Here is a 20,869-nt window from a genome sequence, read left to right on the forward strand (position 1 = left end):
TTCCCAGCATCCTCAAACACCATTCAAAATTCCCAGAAACCTCAAACACCACCCAATATTCCCAGCATCCTCAAACACCATTGAAAATTGTTATTATCCTCAAACACCACCCAACATTCCCAGCATCCTCAAATGCTGCTAAGCATTTTCATTATCCTCAACCACCACCCAACATTCCCAGCATCCTCAAATGCTACTCAACATTTCCATTATCCTCAACACCACCCAAAATTCCCAGCATTCTTATATGCTACTCAACATTTTTTTAAATGCTCAAACACCACCTAAAATTCCCAGATTTTTCAAGTGCCACCCAACATTCCCAGCATTCTCAAATGCTACTCAACATTTCCATTATCTTCAAACACCACCCAACATTCCCAGCATCTTTAAACAACACTTACAGTAACATTACCAAAATCCTCAAACACCACCCAACATTCCCAGCATCCTCAAACACCACTCAACAACATTTCCATTATCCTCAAATATCACCCAACATTCCCAAAATCCTCAAACACCACCCACGATTTCCAGCATCCTCAAATGCTACTTAACATTTCCATTATCCTCAAACACCACCCCATTCCCTGCATTCTTAAATGCTACTCAACATTTTAAAAATGCTCAAACACCACCAAAAATTCAAAAAATCTTCAAGCACCACCCAACATTCCCAGCATCCTCAAATGATACTCAACATTTCCATTATCCTCAAACACCACCCAACATTCCCAGCATTATTAATTGCTACTCAACATTTAAAAAATGCGCAAACACCACATTTCCAAAAACTTTAAACACCACCCAACATTCCCAGCATCCTTAAACAACATCCAACATTCCCAAAATTCTCAAACACCACTCATTTCCATTATACTCAAACAATTTCCATTATCCTTAACCACCACCCAACATTACCAAGATCCTTAAACACCATGCAACATTCCCAGCATCCTCAAACACCACCCAACATTCCAGAAAATGTTCAAACACCACCCAACATGCCAAAAATACTCAAACACCACCCAACATATCCATTATCTTCAAACACCACTCAACAAAAACCGCCCAACATAAAGTCGATCCAACATTCCCATTAACCTCAAACACCACCCAAAATTCCCATTATCCTCAACCACCCAACATTCCTAGCATCCTCAAACTTCACCCAACATTCCCAGAATTTTGAAAAACACTAAACCAATATTTCCATTATCCTCAAACTTTACCCAACATTTCTGTGGGACCTCCAAAACATGCACCTAGGAGATTCACAAAACCATGATCCAGTCCTATTAATCCAGCATTACCCAGCATACTCAAACACCCAACCAACATCCTAAACCACAAAACCATGATCAAGTTCTGCTAATCCAACTTTACCCTTTCCAAGAATCTTCAAACACTACTCAATACCCCCAAGCCCCACATCATTCCAAACATTCTAAAAACACCACCCAGCATACTCAAGCACCACCCAACATTTACAGCACCTAACACGAAGCCAACAATGCTCAACACAGCTAGCATGTGAACTAGTCCTAAAACATTCACTATTGCAATTTGACTTCACACGTTTCAATCAATCGAACTCAACTCTTTCTCATGTCTTGTCAACCTTTTCCCAAACAAAACTCATCCGTCAGGGTCTAAATGATTTTGATGCGTTGTATTGGGTCTGTGCAGAATCGGCTTTAGATTACTGAAACACTGTCAATGTCAATTTAATACCCAGTCACAAAAGGCTCTGCTCAGAGGTTTACTAGACCTCCATAATCCACAGGCAGCAGGAATAAGATCATTTCAAAATGATCTTCTCAAGGCAAACAACAGCTTTGCATTGTGGTTTCTTTTTAGTTAAAATCTTAGCCTAATGTACTACATGTGCCAACAATCTAATTCTAATCTGATCTCTAATAAAACCCTCAGCCTGAGCCCGATGGACATTTGACAGCAGTTGGAGTGAGAACCTAAACCAAGATGCAGAACTCATTAATCCAGATTTAGTAGAAACACTGAAAAATCACTCACCAGCAGATCTCTCAATAAAAGAAAAAGATTGGGAAAAGATCAATAAATAATATATTCTCTTCAATGTCTGTAAACGTGTCTATTCATGCAGTATAGCAATACTAAGCAGAACAGCAACTGCAGTGTTCTTTTTAACTTTATGTTTATCAAAAAAAAAAAAGGTTTCCACAGAAATATTAAGCAACACAACTTTTTTAAAAATGTATAATAATATTAAATTTCTTGAGCATTAAATCAGCATATTAGAATGATTTCTGAAGGATCACGTGACACTGAAGACGGAGTGACAATGAAGAAAATTAAGTTTTACTATCACAGAAATAAACTACATTTCAAAATATGTTAAAATAGAAAACAGACATTACAAACTGTAACACTATACAATGCCTTGCAAAAGTATTCATACCCCTTCATTTTTTCCATGTTTTGTTATATTGCAGCCTTATGTTAAACTGCTTTAAATTACTATTTTCCACATCAATCTACAGTCCATACAACATTATGACAAAGCAAAAAAAAAAAAGAATTGTCACAACAAAAATTTAAATAAGTACATTGCATAAGTATTCATACCCTTAACTAAGTACTTAGCTGAAGCACCTTTACAGCCTCAGGTCTTTTTGTGTATAATAAAACAAGCTTTGCACATCAACATTTGGCAATTACCTGCCATTCTTCTCCTCACCTCTTCACCTCTCAAGCTATGTTAGGTTAGGACAGACACACATTTTCAGGTTTCTCCAGGAATGCTTGATTGGGTTTAAGCCCAGGCTCTGGCTGGACCACTCAAGGACATTCACAGAGTTGTCTATATGCCACTCTTGCTGTGCGCTTAGGGTCATTGTCCTGTTTTTTTTTTTCACCTCAGGGCTTGGTTTTTGCTCTGATATACATTTTCAGCTTTTAGACCTTTTTATTAAGATGTTTGTCTTTCCAAATCTAAATTTCAACTGTCCCAAATAAGGGTATGAATACTTATGCAATGTTATAATTTCAGTGTTTTATTTTTAATAAATTTGCACAAATTTTAAAAACCTGTTTTTTGATTTGCCACTGTGGTGTATGGAATGTAGAATGATTTAGGGATCACAACATAAAATGTGAAAAAAGGGGTATAAATACTTTCGCAAAGCACTGTATACAATATTTATTGTCTTTTTTATTTATTTGTTGTAAATTCCTTATGATTATTGCTTATATAAGATCTTTGTTATTTTTTAAACACTGCTCCCATAACGCACACAACAGAGGGTCTCTTCGTTGGGTATCTGGTTTGACTAATGATCACTCAAGTCTGTGGAAAACACCCTGGCACGAGTCCACAGAGACGCACACACACATTTCCTTCCCACCTGCTCCTCTTCCTCTAGGCCCTCCCTGGCCTTCTTCGATCAGAGTCTTAAATCAACAAAAGAAACACACATAAACAAACACAAGCACACACACAGACAGATCTCCTCGCTCTATTAACGTGCCATCTGCCGGGGCAAGCTGTCCAGCCTGCTAACAAGACCCTGACAGATACCCTTCCCATGGCCCACTTCTCCCAGTATGTGTGCCTGTGTGATCAAGAAGAAGACACCAGGACACCGCTGGGGTCAATGATGCATCAGGGTCACCGTCCCACCCCTCTTTTGTGTCCACAGACCATGTACAATCTGTCCCTCCTGCACGCTACTCAGACTAATTTCAACCAAAGAATCAAACAAAGAAATAAGCTCAGTTGTCTTCCCTTGCTTTGTTATAATGGTGTCAACAGACTTTAAAGTCCAAGATGTCACGTAGTTGTAGTTTATTGACCACAGTCAGTGCAAAGGTCAGGTGGTCTGACTCACTTACACAGATGAGGTCAAATGAATTTCAGTTCTATACATTCTGCAGGCTGATTACTGGATGACTCAAATTTGCATACTTTTCTTTCGAATAAGGAACAAAATGAGGTTAATCTTTTAAAAGAAAGATAGATAGAAAGAAAGTAATAATAATGTGAAAAGCTCTGAGAAAATGCTATGCTAATATGAAATCACACACTTGTGAAATCACAAGTGGAGCTTCTTTATTTAGGCTCTCTATCTTGCTAAAGGACGAAGCGCTATTATCCCATTATCTACTTCAAGAGCTGATGAGACGGGAATTGAATTTAGAGACAGTGGAAGACGAGCAGTGTGTGTGTGTGTGTGTGTGTGTGTGTGTGTGTGTGTGTTCAGGACATCACAGAGGCATGCGTGACATTTCAATAACTGCTGTTGGTTGATTTTTTTGACAGAGCAATTGGACACTTGGCTTATCAGCATGTTTGCTGGACTGAGATTGTGTGTTTGTTTAATGTGTATACGTGCATGTGTGTGTGTAGAAGACGATACAAATCTGTCCTGATGTAGTAGTGACCTTGATAGTGAGTCCTCAGGGAGAGTGCGCTAAATACACATCTAAACTACCGCCCTTTCTGACTCTCTTCCAAAATGTACTGAAGTACCTCTTCCTGGGCAGAGACCTTTCAAGCATTCTAACTGAAATGGACCCCTATAAATAGGGTCACCAATTTTAGAAAAGAGACATTCTCCATTTGTTATTACTATTTTAAATTTAAGTAAAACTATTGACCACACTGCAAACTAAATGAAATGCAATGTGAAGTCACAGTGTACGCCGGCACTACTTGACTGAACTAAGTGCTAAATGCGTTTGAGATGTGATCACTTTGACTTTGGCTCACTGACATACAACTTCATTACCTCAATTTTAAAAACAAATGCTAAAAATAAACAATAAAGAATTGTAACTGTGATCTAGACATTGTAATTAGCTTAGCAAGAAAAAAACAAAAAGTGAAACAAAAGTGAATATTGTTGAACCAATGAAATGAATTATTAAAAAGCCATACTCCCTTGATCCTCCTTGATCCTTCCCCTGCTGTCAAATGCAGCGTCAGTTTGTCAGGCTCTCATACAACTCCCACAAAGGGTTTATTTGTTTCGCATCTATCTTTCATCATTTGTTTTCCATGCTAATCTGTCATTTTTTACATTGATACTTACTGCATTGATACAACTGTATATGCAATAAATATCTTCTGTAGCCTCTGAAGAGCAATATTTAAAAAAAAATGTACACATCTCCATTCTGTTCAAAAGTTTTCACCCCCAGCTCTTAATGCATAATTTTTCCTTCTGAACCATCAGTGAGTGTTTGAACCTTCTGTAATAGTTGCATATGAGTGCCTCAGTTGTCCTCATTGTGAAAAAAATGGATCTCAAAATCATACAGTCATTGTTGGAAAGGGTTTAAATACACAAAAATGCTGGAAAAACAAATAATTTGTGGGACCTGAAGGATTAGAAGAATAGCAGGCAGTTTAACTGTTCAGGACAAACAAGGGACTCATGAACAACTATCACTACACCCAAAACAAAACAAAACACACAGCTCTGGATCATTCAGGTAAGAACACATTATTAAAAATCAAGGGGAGTGTAAACTTTTGAACGGGGTCATTTTTATAAATTCATCTATTATATTCTCTTGTGGACTATATGCAAACATATTTTATGTGAAATACCTTATTCAGCTTAGTACTAAATAAACCATCACATGCATTTTGTATGATCCCCCTTATTTTGGTAAAATAATTAACATTTTGCAGATTCTGAAAGGGGGATGTAAACTTTTGACCTCTGTATCTTAATATCTTACCCAGTTTTGTTCCTTAAATAAATTGATCTTGTTTTAAGAATCCTTTGATATTTTTTATTGAAAAACAAGACAAAATGACTAATGAAGAAAATGATTTCTGCAGTGCAAGCAGCTCATTAGGTTTTGGAGTGGAGCCTTTGTCTCTGTCTCTGTGGGCAGCTGTGTGATTAATGCTGTACATCTGGAGGTCAGCAGAACCAATCACCCATCTGACCCGCTCACACAAATCTCCCTACTGATCACAACATCCCTCTCTGTCTCTCGCCTCCATTTATCTGCACATCTCTGTTGTTTGATGTTTGAAATGGAAAGACAGTTGACATATTTGACAGACCGCTGCAATGGTGCTAAGAAATAAGGAGCATATCTTGCTCTAAACAATGAAATGAAGGTTACACGCACATTTGTCAATTCTTTAGCCGTTTCCCCTGATTGCATTCATCACTTTTGCTTTTTGCTCATCAGTTTTTTATTCATTCTGTGATGCTGCGAGACAAATTCAGATTAACTGCAGTAAGAGGGAATTGAAAATGTGTGTTATACGCCGACACTAGGAAAGCCCTAAGGTTTGTTTACACTCATCACTCCAGTATATTTAATATATTCCAATATTCATAGCAACACTGTTAGTACACTAATGAGTCTTTCTACATCAAAATGTATCTTAAAAATTTAAAAACCTAATTAATTGTGTTGCTTGAGGTTTGTTTGTAATTACCTAAAACCATTTTCAATAAGGAATTGCTAGTAAATATTACAAAGTACACCCTTCACCAAAATTAAAATTGTGGCATTTACTCAGCCTTAATGTATGTTGCTCAAATTCATAAAAAAGTAAAATTGAGACTCAGATTTTAAATATGAATGATCTTCTTACAAAAATGCATTGATTCGCTACAGCACCTTACACATTTTTTAATTGGATGGATGTGCTTTATTGGACTTGCTTTGGACTGTTGAAGAGAAACACCCACCCATTGCCATTATAAAGCTTGGAGGAGCCATACACATTTTTAATATAACTCCTATTGAATTCAACTGAAAAAAAAAAAGTCATATACACATAGGATGCATTAAGGGTGAGTAAATAATGGGCAAATTTTTATTTCTGGGTGAACTAACCTAATGCACTACTAATGCACTGTGAACTAACATGAACAAACAACAACTGTATTTTTATTAACTAATGTTAACAAATATTAATAAATGTATTGTTCATTGTTTATTCGTGTTAGTTAAACATTAACTAATGTTAACAAATGACCACATTGTTCAAAATCCATAAAAAAGCCTTTAGACTCATTTATACTCTTTACTGAGTCTTCACTAAGTGAGGAACAGAATGAAATTTAAGGCATTATTCACTATAATGTGGTCATGAAATATTTCAGGAACAGTAACATTTCTCCCCTAAATTAAAATGTCATTAAAACATTATTTTCAAGACAAATAAATAGGATGGCAAATGTTATTATTGTTCTTGTGGTGCTAAAAATAATAATATAGTATCTAATTGTAACTTAAAAAGTAAAAATTAGTTCAGTTCACTTTATTCCTTTTATTTGAACTGAACTAGGTAAGAAGGCTTTTATGTATGCAGTGCCGTTTGATTGGAATCTTCTCCATTCAAAACTGAAATTACAAAATTTGCTGCCTTTGGATCATTTTAAATCAGTTATCCGGCAAATGGAAGATGATTTAACAATATGCAATTATTTTAAGTATCATTAGTCTGTCTGTGTGGTGTATATTTGTGATGTAACTGACTGTATTGCTGCCCATTTTGGCCAGGACACTCCTGTGAATGAGATCTTTAATCTCAGACAGTATCACGGTTATATATAAAAAAAAAAAAAAAAAATGGAAATCTTCTATTATTAACAACCACCATTTAGAATAAATTACAAAAAGTAAAATTAAATTACATTTTATATAATAAAAAAATGATGTGGTCCTAAATGTAAGCTTCATATAAAATTTTTATTTATATATTTATTTGTATTTAATTTATTTATTTAGATTTTGAGCAAAATATTTGACATTTAAGTCAGACAGATTTTAACATGGACATTTTTTTTCACAGTGGGGAGGTGAGAGGTTGTCTGTTCAGCCTGTCTGAAGAAACCACAGTCAATGATGGTTCTTTTCAGTTGTGTGGGAAAATGAAACATTGACGTAATATTCATGTGTAACCATGGAAACCTGCTGTATTACAGGATTCTGTACTTAGGCGTTAAACAGACCGGGTCATATTTGTAGGAGGATGTGTGAAGCTCTCTCTATATTTATGTCTCTCTCTCTTTCTGTCTTTTCCTGTCTTCTCTATGAATAGCTGCATATCAAACCCTGCTGGCTGACCATCTTTGACTTCACAAATATTCACAAATGTCAACAAAGTCAAAAAATGTGAGCTATTATTTTTGTATTTCATGATTTTTACAAAAAACAAAAGTTTTTTTTTTTTTTTTTTAATCATTTTATTTTCTTTAAGAAACATTCCTGTTACACTGTTTCCATGTCTTATTTGCTGAAGTCTGGTCTGTATTAAGATCGTTTCAGTCAGTGGCCTGAGTTTACTGAGCTGTTTCCTTGGTCACAGATAGCCGGCAGGAAAAACGTGAAAAAGGCTCCTTACACACACACATACACACACACACACACACACACACACACACACACACACACACACACACACACAGTCCCAAGCGATGGCATATGGAGGAGTTGTATTGCATATTTCAGTCTGAAACATCTAACCTACATTCGATCTGCTAGTGTGTGTGTGTGTGTGTGTGTGTGTGTGTGTGTGTGTGTGTGTGTGTGTGTGTGTGTGTGTGTGTGTGTGTACAGTACATGCAAGGCGAAACCATCATTGCGTGTTATAAATGTGTGTGGAGGAGGAGGTCACAGCTATTCCCACACACTGTATTTATGAATATGTGTGGAAGGAGACGGCATTCCTGCATTACGTGTCTAGGCACTAGAATTGTTTTTATTCACTTTATATTTATTCACTGTGTGGCATTTCCTCACAGGTTTTTCAATTGACAGAAGACATATTATGTGTATTGATGCTAGAGCCATTTTTATTCAGTTTATATTTTTTTCTAGTGACATTGTCACTATTTTTTTTTTACAATATTATACCTCAAAATTTATTTCAGACTTTATTTCTTGTGACTATATTGCACAATGTGACTTTATATCTTTATTTCTTGTAACTGTTAATTTACGTTATTATATTTTTAATTGTTAATTTACAAATGTGACTTTATTTTGCATAACAGTGACTTTACTGCACAACGTGCTTTATATCTTAACAGCTTTTAACTGTTAAATTACGTCATTATATTTTTAATTTGTTTAGCATAATTGTTGCTATATTGCACAATATGCACAATATTTTTTTTCTTGTAATTGTGACTTAATATTTTACAATGTGATTTTGTTGTCATAACTATGACTTTATATTGCACAATGTGACTTTATGTCTCCATATTGTCACTATAATGTTATACCTCATAATTATGACTTTATTTCTTGTAATTGTGGCTTAATATTTTACAATGTGCTTTTAAGTTTCATAGATTTGACTTTATTTAGCATAATTGTGACTATATTGCACAATGTGAATTTATGTCTTCCAATTTTGATTATTTTTTTAACAATTTTGACTTTATATCTCACAATTGCGACTTTATTTCTTGTAACTGTTAAATGATGTTATTATATTTTTACTTTGTTTAGCATAATTGTGGCTATATCGCACAGTGTGACTTTATTTCTTGTAATTGTGACTTATTTTACAATGTGATTTTATGTTTCACAAATGTGACTTTATTTTGCATAACTGTGGCTATATTGCACAATGTGACTTAATATCTCCATATTGTCACTATTTGTATAATATTATACCTCAGCTAGTATATTAACAAATCAGAGTTTTAAGGTTGATCCAAAGTATCATTTTTCTCAGTGTAAGGTCATCATGTGATAAAATAAATGACCTGAATCTCTTTTTGTGTGCGTCGGCACCTTTTCAGCCAAGACTTGAAGGTGTCTAGGATTTTCAGTACTCACTGGAGTAAAAAGTGTGACAACTAGCCATCTGCTTGCAGCACATAATACAGCCACATTAACATTTCTACATAATCTTGACTCTCAACGCTATTTAGAGGACAGATGTAGGAGGTCAGCGTCAGGTTGATGGGTAGTAGGGCTGCACGATATTGGGAAAAAATTACATTGCAATATATTTTTTTTTCTTGAGATATATACTGCGATGTGTACAAATTCATTTATGTTCATCAAGTTGTTCTGAACTGCTTAAAAATCAAATAATAATACAAGAATAATTGGGGTAATTTTGTAAGCATTTCCAAAGAATAAAAAAATGTAAAAGTACAGTATAATCAAAACCCTGAAATAAAATACTTTTTAAAGCTTATTTTGGGTAGTTTCATAAACAGTTTGACTCACCTTATTCACTGTCAATTCAGGCAAATGAAGGCTCTAATATGAAATTAATAATGAATGTTGCTTTTACCCTGATGAAAGGGAAATCAGCTTCTTCCTTTCACGAAAAACATTAAAAAGCTTAGCCAAGATGGAGGAACAGCTGATCATAGCTGTTACAGGGATAACATTTTTTAGCAGCAGAGCTACTGCAAGCAATTTTTAGTTTTGGAAATCCATTTATCTTTGTTTATTTATCTTTGCTGAAACTTGCGGGTCATGGTTGCTTAGCAACGGCAGACGCCACTCTGCCACTCAAGTTACAGAGCGCTTTGGAAAGAAGCAGAGCCATAGAGAAACATAGAGAATCTTTCTCTATGGCTCTGGAAAGAAGGAGAAAGCGGTGCCTATAGCGTTTTACACGCATTTTTAGGCACGACATGTGAACGGTCCCCTTAAATTCATAGTGTTTCCGCGAGTTGTGGCAACAACTGCCAGGCACTCCCGACAAAGCACCTGTTTTTGGTCAGCAGCATCCTTTTTGTATCCAAAATACTTCCATATGACCGACGTTGCGGTTCTTTTTGCGACCAAATCTTCCATTTCGGCGTTTTTCTCCCGTCCCGCGCTCATTTGGCCATGCGCACGCAGAGACTGCATGCATGAAGTAGGTGAAGCAACGTGTGCATTGTAGCTTTTAAAGAACCTTTAAACATGAGTTAATTACTTTATTTTAGACAAATATAGATCCGTGAATAGAAAGTTCAGAAATATAGAAAGTACATTTTTAAATCAGACACACATACATTTTTTTTTGCCCTGCATCGTGACTGCCACGATGTGACTATCGCGCATGCGTACATCGCGATGACGATGCTGAAACGATCTAGCCCTAATGGATAGTGTTTAAGGAAGGGGTTAGAGTTCAGAGGTCAAGGGTCATCTAATAGTAATCCACTATGGGAGTGTGTGTATTGACTTTAGCTGAGTTCCACAGCAACAGAACACCTTCCAAATATGCTCAAATACACACAGCACAGGGAAATAAATAAGTCAATATCAAATTAATGCGCTCTAAACAAATTGAAGTGGTGACAGGTGAACACAAGTACAACATGGCAAATTTTCCATTCTATGGAAGCCTATTTATGCCTCACAGAAGTAAATGTGACTTTATGTTACGTAACTGCCACTGTATTTCTCCCAATTACAACATTATTTCTCATTATTGTGACTTAATTATTTATTTAATTATCTTATTATAATTTTACTTTATATTGCACAATGTGACTTTTTTTTTTTACAATTGTGACTATATCTCACAACTGCGACTTTATTTCTTGTAACTGTTAAATTACGTTATTATATTTTTACTTGGTTTAGTGGTTATATTGCACAGTGTGACTTTATTTCTTGTAATTGTAACTTAATATTTTGCGATGTGCTTTTATGTTTCACAGATGTGACTTTATTTTGCATAACTGCGACTTCATATTGTACAATGTGACTTTATATCTTCCAACTGTGTTTTTTTTCAATAATTGTGACTTTATATCTCACATTTGTGACTTTATTTCTTGCAACTGTTCAATTATGTTATTATATTTGTTCTTTGTTTAGCATAATTGTGGCTATGTTGCACAGTGTGACTTTATTTCTTGTAATTGTGACTTATTTTGCAATGTGATTTTATGTTTCACAAATGTGACTTTATGTTGCATAACTGTGACTTTATATTGCACAATGTGACTTTATATCTCCATATTGTCACTATTTTTATAATATACCTCATAATTATGACTTTATTCCTTGTAATTGTGACTAAATGTTTTACAATGTGATTTTATGTTTTTACAGATTTGACTTTATTTAGCATAATTGTGACTATATTGCACAATGTGACTTTATATCTCACAATTGTGACTTTATTTCTTGTAACTGTTCAATTATGTTATTATATTTGTTCTTTGTTTAGCATAATTGTGGCTATATTGCACAGTGTGACTTTATTTCTTGTAATTGTGACTTATTTTGCAATGTGATTTTATGTTTCACAAATGTGACTTTATGTTGCATAACTGTGACTTTATATTGCACAATGTGACTTTATATCTCCATATTGTCACTATTTTTATAATATACCTCATAATTATGACTTTATTCCTTGTAATTGTGACTAAATGTTTTACAATGTGATTTTATGTTTTTACAGATTTGACTTTATTTAGCATAATTGTGACTATATTGCACAATGTGACTTTATATCTCACAATTGTGACTTTATTTCTTGTAACTGTTCAATTATGTTATTATATTTGTTCTTTGTTTAGCATAATTGTGGCTATATTGCACAGTGTGACTTTATTTCTTGTAATTGTGACATATTTTACAATATGATTTTATGTTTCACAAATGTGACTTAATGTTGCATAACTGTGACTATATTGCACAATGTGACTTTATATCTCCATATTGTCACTATGTTTTATAATATTATACCCCATAATTATGACTTTATTTCTTGTAATTGTGACTAAATATTTTACAATGTGCTTTTATGTTTCACAGATTTGACTTTATTTAGCATAATTGTGACTATATTGCACAATGTGACTTTATATATCCATATTGTCACTATTTTTATAATATTATACCTTGGAATTATGACTTTATTTCTTGTAATTGTGACTTAATATTTTACAGTTTGCTTTTATGTTTCACAGATTTGACTTTATTTAGCATAATTGTAACTTTATATTGTACAATGTGACTTTATATCTCCGAATTGTGATTATTTTTTTATAATTGTGACTTTATATCTCACAATTGTGACTATTTCTTGTAATTGTAAAATTGTTATTATGATTGTACTTTATATTGCACAGTGTGACTGTATATCCCCCATTTCTGCTTATTTTTTTTTTTTATAATTGTGACTTTAAATTTAATAATTATAACTTTATTTCTTGTAATTGTAACTTAATATTTTACAATGTGATTTTGTTTCATAAATGTGACTTTATTTCGCATAATTGTGACTTTATATCTCACAATTGTGACTATATTTCTTGTAATTGTGTCTTTATAGCTCACAATGTCACTGCATATTTCACAATTTTCTGTAATTTTGCTACATCTCCCAATTGTGAATTATTTTTTGTAATCATGACTTCTCATAATTGCAGCTTCATATCACAATGTTACTATATCTCTCACACTCTGATTTTATTTCTTATTTTTGAACTATATATCAAAGTTATTTTTTACTCAAGGTTTGAAAAAGGCTTTCATACAATCTCACTGGGAAAAGATCTGAAAAGATATGTCAGGTTAATTCAGGCTTAACAGAGAATATTTTATCAGCCTATGTCTTTACTTGAAACTGTCCACCTCTCTATATACAGTATATGTCCCAGCACAGCAGGTTATTACTGTATGTGTAATCCAGCAATAAAACTTACAGTCGATGAGATTTCTCGCTTCTTAAGTATCATAATGGATGGAAATCATTAGACATACTTAAGTACTTAAATCTCCAACCTAATGTTTTATTCACTAAAAGCAACATATACGTCCCATCTTCATAATTCACAGCCCATTTTTGGTTCATAAATGACTAGCACACTGCCACAATCACCACTTTAATAATAAAGACCCAAAAGTGCCCCAACGTAGGATTAGAGAGATTGAGGCTAAATTAAGGGCTAAAGGTGTATTCTAATTTAATTGATCAATTTGACAGCTTCATGCAATACATATAAAATTACCTCTTCTGTCTGCTCCATCTGAATCCATTAAATTGCATGAAGAAAAAAGAGGCCCAGCGGGAGGGTAGAATTTGGACTGACTCATATACACTCACACAGTTCCTCCCCGCCTACAATAAAACAGCGCACACACAACGTGACTCTCTCCATCCACTACACACAAGCTTTCCTCAATTTCCTACAACCCCCTGCCACTGCACATCAGCGCACACACATACTGTACAGCATAAGGCACTTACACTGACCTACTCACACACATACCGCACACACAGAGCAGAGCTGAAGGGGCAGAGACAAGCATGAGTATCCAAGAGTGGACAGTGTGTGAGTGTGTACTGACACAGCTTAAGTGTGAACTGTTTTGACTTGAGAGGTCTAAACCAAATATGTAAACCATCTCCTGCGGCACTTTAACAAGAACATGCATTTATTAGCAGAAAATCGTATTCAATAGATTGAATAGATTTTATTCCTTATTCGGTTTGCATGCTATTCCAAGGTAATTCAAATAACACCACTCTGAAAACCGACTGAACAAAAAGAAAAAAATAAATCTGTCATTATTTACTCACCAGTATGTCAGACTTTTATGTTGTTGTACGTGGAACAGAAAAGTAGAATTAAAAAGAAATTATAACATTTTCAAATTATTACCAAGGTTCTAAAAAAAAGTATCGAAAGTATCCAGAAGTATTGAAAAGGGTTCTGGGTTTTTACTGAATGCCAACAAAAAAGAACCTATTTGGTTCAAAAAGATTATTTTAGGATGAAAATTAATTAACTGAATGACTTGTTGACTGTGTTACAGTTAATTTAATTTATTTTAGTGATAAATAGACTATATGGTTTAATAATACATACATAAATCCATATATTCCATAAATTCCATAAATTGTTAAGACTCCATGTTTGGAATCCCAGAAGGATTCTGTATACAATCTTTACAATTGCACTTTCAAAAATAAAAGTTTTGGCATCCATAGTTCAATAAAGAACCTTTAACTTCCATGGAACCTTAAAAATATTAAAATATGTTTTTATATTCTTAAGGGGGAATTGTTCTTTTAAGAACTGTTCATAGAAAGGTTTTGGGGGGGGGAATAATTCTATTTGCATAACGTTTTGAAACTATTTTGGTTCTTTTGATTAAATTTTCAAAAGAAAAAAATCTATATGGAACCACAGCAGATGATCCAAATATGACACCAGTGATATAATTTTCACACAAAAAAATTATATAAAATAATTTCTTCTAAGTGTGCATGGTACTCTTTGGTACCATATACCAAAAAGTACCAACTTGTTTGTTTGTTTGTTTGTTTGTTTGTTTGTTTGTTTGTTTGTTTGTTTGTTTGTTTGATTGATTGATTGATTGATTGAAGACTATTACCAAGGTATGACCGTGGTATTCTTGAAAGTACCTTGAAGTAACATGCCATGGTGTAACATGAATTTTAGAAAGTACCATGGTTTAACCATATGATAGCATCACTGTACGACATGGTACAGTCACAGTGCCACAACGTTGTTTAATTACCTTGTGTTGTTTCCACATGGCGGCCAGGGGCTTCACGTCATGTTTGCCGTGTTTTCCCTCCTCCAGACACTGGTAGCACACGGGGGTCTTGCAGCTGACGCAGTACATGCTGTAGTTCTCCGTTTCGTGATCCACGCAAGTTGACTGTTTGCGCGCGGAGGCGCCTACCGGCTGCGCGTTCCCCGCCTGCGCTTGAGTCGGCGGCACCAGCCGATGCTTGGCCAGAGGTCCGCGGGAAGGGTGGCAGCGCTGCTGGCACGGAGCGCAGTAGAACACATCGCACTGCTCGCACATCACCGTGGCGTCCACCGGATTGCGGTCGCACAGCTGGCACTTGACCGAGACGGCGCGGCTTTGCTGGTAGCGGGACACAATCGCCTCCAGCAGTCGGTTACGCTGAAATCCCCGGAGCCCCCGCTCATCCAGGGACACGCTGCGGTGACACAGCGGGCAGGTGATAGAGCAGTGGCGGTGGACCAGTGCCGGCGGGAACACACGCACTCCGTTGGGAGACTTCAGACACGGCGTGTATGAGCCGTAGCCGCTGTCCGTCTCGCTGTACATGCTCATCTTGTCCATATCCAGATAGTCATAGTCCGAGGTGCCAGAGCATCGGTTCTGCGGAGGGGTCTCTCCCTCCGGGGTCTGCACGATGATATTCCGGGCACACGCCAGGCAGACATTATGAGAACACGGTAAAATAATCGGTTCCTTAAAGAGAGAACCGCAAACCGGGCATTTCAGTTCTTCTTCCATTGCGTCCATAAACCCACTCACACGAGCAGCCGTTCAATGAAATCAGAGCAGCACTACCAGACGCGGACAGCTCCCGTTACCCGCTCCGCGCACGCGCAGTGAGAGAACGGTTGTGGGCGTTGTAGTACCTTTGCTGATACCCGCCGCTTCTGCTGACCATTTAAAAACTACAACTCCCGTAATTCCGCTAATTAAATGCGGCGAGAAGAATTTGTATTTTCGTCCCGTACTCAAGGGTCAGAGGTTTGGAAAAAAAACCTAATTTGCAATTTAAAGAAGCCCGTGTGTAAACAACCCCGTCAAAGGAGGACAGGCGTTGTAATTGTGCTGGCATCCGAGAGAGCTGACCAGTAGCCTATTTCTGTGAATGGCCGTAAATAATTAGGGCAAGGAATTTTTCACAGCGAGCATCAAGCTGCTTACAGTCCATCCTGCCCTCACAGTCTAATTACAGCACAGAATTAATGAGCACTTCATCACCATAACTCCACCACACCACAAGTTATCTATTGACTGGTAATGGAGAAAATATTATATTTATATAAATGTATTTGTATTTATATATACACATTTATTTTCTTGAAATACATAAAGTTTATTTATTTTTTTATTATATAATAAATAGAGAATTGAGAAAAGGATAGAAAACACATTAATCACAAAAGAATATTTGATTAATGTCAGATTTAATGTAATCTAATTGTGCAGAGTTTCAAATGTTTATTTGACAATCAGGGGCACAAAGGCACAAGCTATTGGTCTTTCTCACATGCCTGTCGTGTTGTTCAGAGGCGCAAGACTGATCCGTGAGATTAGGCTGGGGGTCTGCCAAGAGAAAATGAACTCCTGTCATAACCCAGAGGGTGACACAAATCTAGAATACTGGAAAACCTGCATCCATGTTTTGTGTTAGTGCAAACTAGACTGCATTAAATAAGAAGTTAGATTTTCTTGTATGCATTAAAATTGTTGTTTCAAATTGAATTTAGAAGTTAATTTAATAGCTTTATTTAAATGTAATGAATAGTGCAAACACCTCAAATATTTTTCTCATATATTTTAAATTTAAAGAGGGCTAAAACAACAAAAACACAACACAAAAAGACCTTGTGAATATTTGATCAAGGATATGAAGTTTGGCAGAGAACAGAAACAGTAGTACGAAAGAGAAAAAAAAACAGATGAAAGGGGAATATTTTTAATAACTGCGGGTTATTGTCAAGACTCTGGCTTTAGGATTTTTTAACAGAGCCCTACTTTTATTGAACAATTCCCTGTACACCAGAGGGCACCACCACATTTAAAATCTTTGACATCTAGAGCACAGGATCAAAAGAATACAGCATTTTCATGTTAAGTGAGTTTAATGCGTCTTGCTTTTTTTTTTAAACAAAAACTGTTTACTAGTTTATGTATACAAAAATATACTAAAAGAAAGCAGTATAAATAAAAATGTGTTTTCATCCTTATTGAAATGACAAAAGAATTGTAATTCTCTAGATTTTAATTAGTAGGGCAATATTCATTTCTATTTACTTTAATAATGTAGTTGATCATAAATGATTAAAGAACCAACAGCTGATTTCTCTACAAAGCGCAATTAATACACTTAATATTATATATTGTTATACAGTTATTTGGTTTGATATAGAAGCCTGTTTCTGTCACATAATAAAGGTAATTTGTCTCACAATTCTCACACTTCTGAGAAAGTGTCCATAAAATTGTGAGTTTGTAAGTTGTAACTGCAATATATAAAGATGATAACTTGCAATTTCAATTATGTTTTATAAGCAATTCTGACAACTTCGGGGAAAAAAACTCATAACTAGAGCAAAAATACTCACAAAGATAAGAAAAGTCAGAATCGTGGGAAACAAACTCACAATTGAAAGAAAAAAATTCAGAACTCTGATAAAAATTTGCAATTAGTCGCAAGACTGTTCATTACATATACTTTTTTTTCACTTACAACTTACATCAGTTTACATATCACAATTCTTTGTATATCTTGTGATTACTTTTTTGAGAATTGCAGGAAAAATCCAAATTGTGAGATAAAAAGTCACAATTACTGATTTTATTTTATTCTGTGGTGGAAACCGGCTTCCATAATTTGACTTAAAGGAGACAATTAGAATTTTTTAAAATTCTCCTTTTGTATTCTGTGTACAACAACATAAAAGTTTCACATAGAGATGAAAAAAAATTACGATTTTTATTTTCAGTTAACTAGTCCTTTAAAGAGTGTGAGAGGTTAGGAGTGCATCGCAAAACCAAAAAGCAGTCACATGATTGCAATGTAGTGAAATGTATTGAGATTTGAAGACCTCTAGTTAGTGCATTAGCAGTCTCATTCATTCAAGTCCGACAACATCTCTATTAAACAACGGACATGGTGCTCTCAGGGTTGACCCTAACTGACCGAGAGCTTTTCCTCAGATCCTGGAGCTGTTTGGCTGGTTTCCCAACTCCCTCCTCAAACCTCTTCTCCACAACAGGAAGCACCGTCTCATGCAGGAACGATGCGTTTTGCAGAATAAAGGACTTTTTCTCGGTCTCCTGCTCGCAGCGTAGGCTGTAGTCCACATGCTGCACCGCCACCAGAATGATCTCCCGCAGGCTCTCTAGAAACACCATGTGCAGCTCTGGGAAGTACAGCTTTAGGCCTTCCTCCAGGAAGGCCATCATCTGCTTGGTGAAGGCCACAATGGTGTAGCTCAGGTTGACCCAGCAGTCCTCTCCAGTATACTGGTCGAAACTGCTGATCCCGCAGCTTCGCATTTCGTCTTTGAGTTTGGCCAGGGCTTCAGGAGTCATCAGGTTCATCCTACGCCACATCTCCTCAGAGTTACGATGCCTGGTTGCTTCTATGATGATGTCTTTCTGGCTTTGGAGAGCTGCTCTGATGTCTTTCACGAGTAAAGATTGTAAAATAAAAGTCAGATCCAAGCCAATCTCACTCAGCTGCATACAGTGCTCACTGGCAAACTTCACGCATTCTGCAGCAGTGGATAAGCTTTCCTTGCTGTCAAACACCTGCTTGCTGAAGGCATCTACAAACATCTTCGTCACCGAACGAGACCAGACCACAAAGGCAGAGTAGCAGCCAGTGTTGCCTGCGAAATCAGTCTCAAACTCCCTGGCGGTTTCAAGCAGGCTTGTGAAGAAGATGTTACACAGCTTTTGAATGTAAAGCAGCGTGGCGCCCTCAATTCGAAGCTGCCGGATGGCAGTTTGGACGGCCGCTGCTCTGTTTTTCAAAAATAGCTCACAGGCCTTTGTGGACTGGCCCAGGCGAATAAGTTGAGAGACGGCTCGCCGTGTGGCTTTAGGTCCTCCACGGAGTGAGCGATCTGGCGAGAGTTCGAACACCAGAACCTCCGTCAGCTGTCGAACACGCTCATCCACTTTCCCCCTGAGCTCCTTCACCCGTGGGCTCACTGGTTGCTCCTTCAGATATTCATTTAGTTTATCTAGAAGATCAACAGCACCCTCAAAGTCTCTCTGAGCGATGCACACATCAAGGTCTTCTGGAAGTTCCTGGATCCATTCAGGACTCAGATCCACCAGCTCCTCTGAATCCAGAGGCTCATCGTCATCAAATGGGTTTGTGGAGACTTCCTGTCTGACTGGCGACGTTGGCACTTCCTCTTCCTTTATGTGTTTGTCTTTCGCCACTTTGTTTTTCTTTGTTTCCTCCAGAATCTCCAGCCACTCTTTCTTGATCTTGCTGTTCTCAGCTTTGAAGATGCGGCTATCGGGGAACATGAGGATTTTAAACATGTCTTTCATTGGAGGGTTGTCCTTTACGTTTACAACCGCAAAGCTTTCGAGATCATACAACGCATTGTACTTGTATTTCACAGCTCCACGTCTGTTCGCCAACCAGGTTGCAATGAGCAGGCAATCGTTCATCAGAAATGCGTGAACCTTTTGGATCTGTGACATGTTGTCTGCGTCATATTCCAAAAGATCACCATTATAAACCAGATATCTGCCTGGGGTTTCCATGATGTTCTTACATCCCTCGACCTTTTCCAAAAGTGTGGTTAGGGTTCTTTGTTTAACCTCTTCAGTTTCCTTTGGGAAGGCTACGAGCATCTCTTTGGCTGCTTCATCTTTATCTGTTGATAGAAGAGACTGTGTAATGCTCTCCATTATGCTCTTCTGCTCAGTGAGAATGTGACTCAACTGATACATCTCACTTTCCAGGTACGAAATCTCCTTGGCTGTCTCAATAAACTGTCTGTAGTTCTTATACACATTTTTCTTCAAATTTTGTGCGGTTTCGTCTGCGAGTGTTTGTATTTTCTGACGGTGTTCTTGTAAATCCCGGTCACCATCAGACTGCTGCGAAAGCTGCTTCACGTAGGACTGCGGATCAAAATTAGGAGATTCCAGCAGTTTACGCAAACGATTTCCAGTGTCTGCCATTTCGTTGATATTAAAGTGAAAGAATATTTATGAATGAAACACAAATATGAAAATAATTGTGTGAAAATCAGGCTGTCATTGCAGTTCAGCTGCAGAGCTGTTCGCTTCCTCAACAGGAAACGCTCGACGACTCCCCGTGACGTCACATCACGTGAAGCGCAAACATTTCAAAATAATGTACATAACAACG

General features: G+C 36.5%; 2 protein-coding genes across 2 annotated transcripts in view; both read right to left on the reverse strand.

The window, feature by feature from the left end:
* Nucleotides 1-16,251, reverse strand: part of trim67 (tripartite motif containing 67) — a 46,334-nt gene extending 30,083 nt beyond the window's left edge. The window contains exon 1 of the mRNA XM_073816620.1: nt 15,487-16,251. Within this exon, the coding sequence (XP_073672721.1) occupies nt 15,487-16,251 (765 nt within the window). The remainder of the gene's footprint in view (nt 1-15,486) is intronic.
* Nucleotides 16,252-17,284: 1,033 nt separating this feature from the next.
* exoc8 (exocyst complex component 8) lies at nt 17,285-20,801 on the reverse strand. Its single transcript, XM_073816427.1, has one exon. It carries the CDS (start codon nt 20,677-20,679, stop codon nt 18,625-18,627), a length of 2,055 nt encoding a protein of 684 aa, XP_073672528.1. The 5' UTR covers nt 20,680-20,801; the 3' UTR covers nt 17,285-18,624.
* Between the last annotated feature and the right edge of the window lie 68 nt (nt 20,802-20,869).

This window comes from Garra rufa, chromosome 13, assembly GCF_049309525.1.
Source record: "Garra rufa chromosome 13, GarRuf1.0, whole genome shotgun sequence".
NCBI classification, from domain to species: domain Eukaryota; kingdom Metazoa; phylum Chordata; class Actinopteri; order Cypriniformes; family Cyprinidae; genus Garra; species Garra rufa.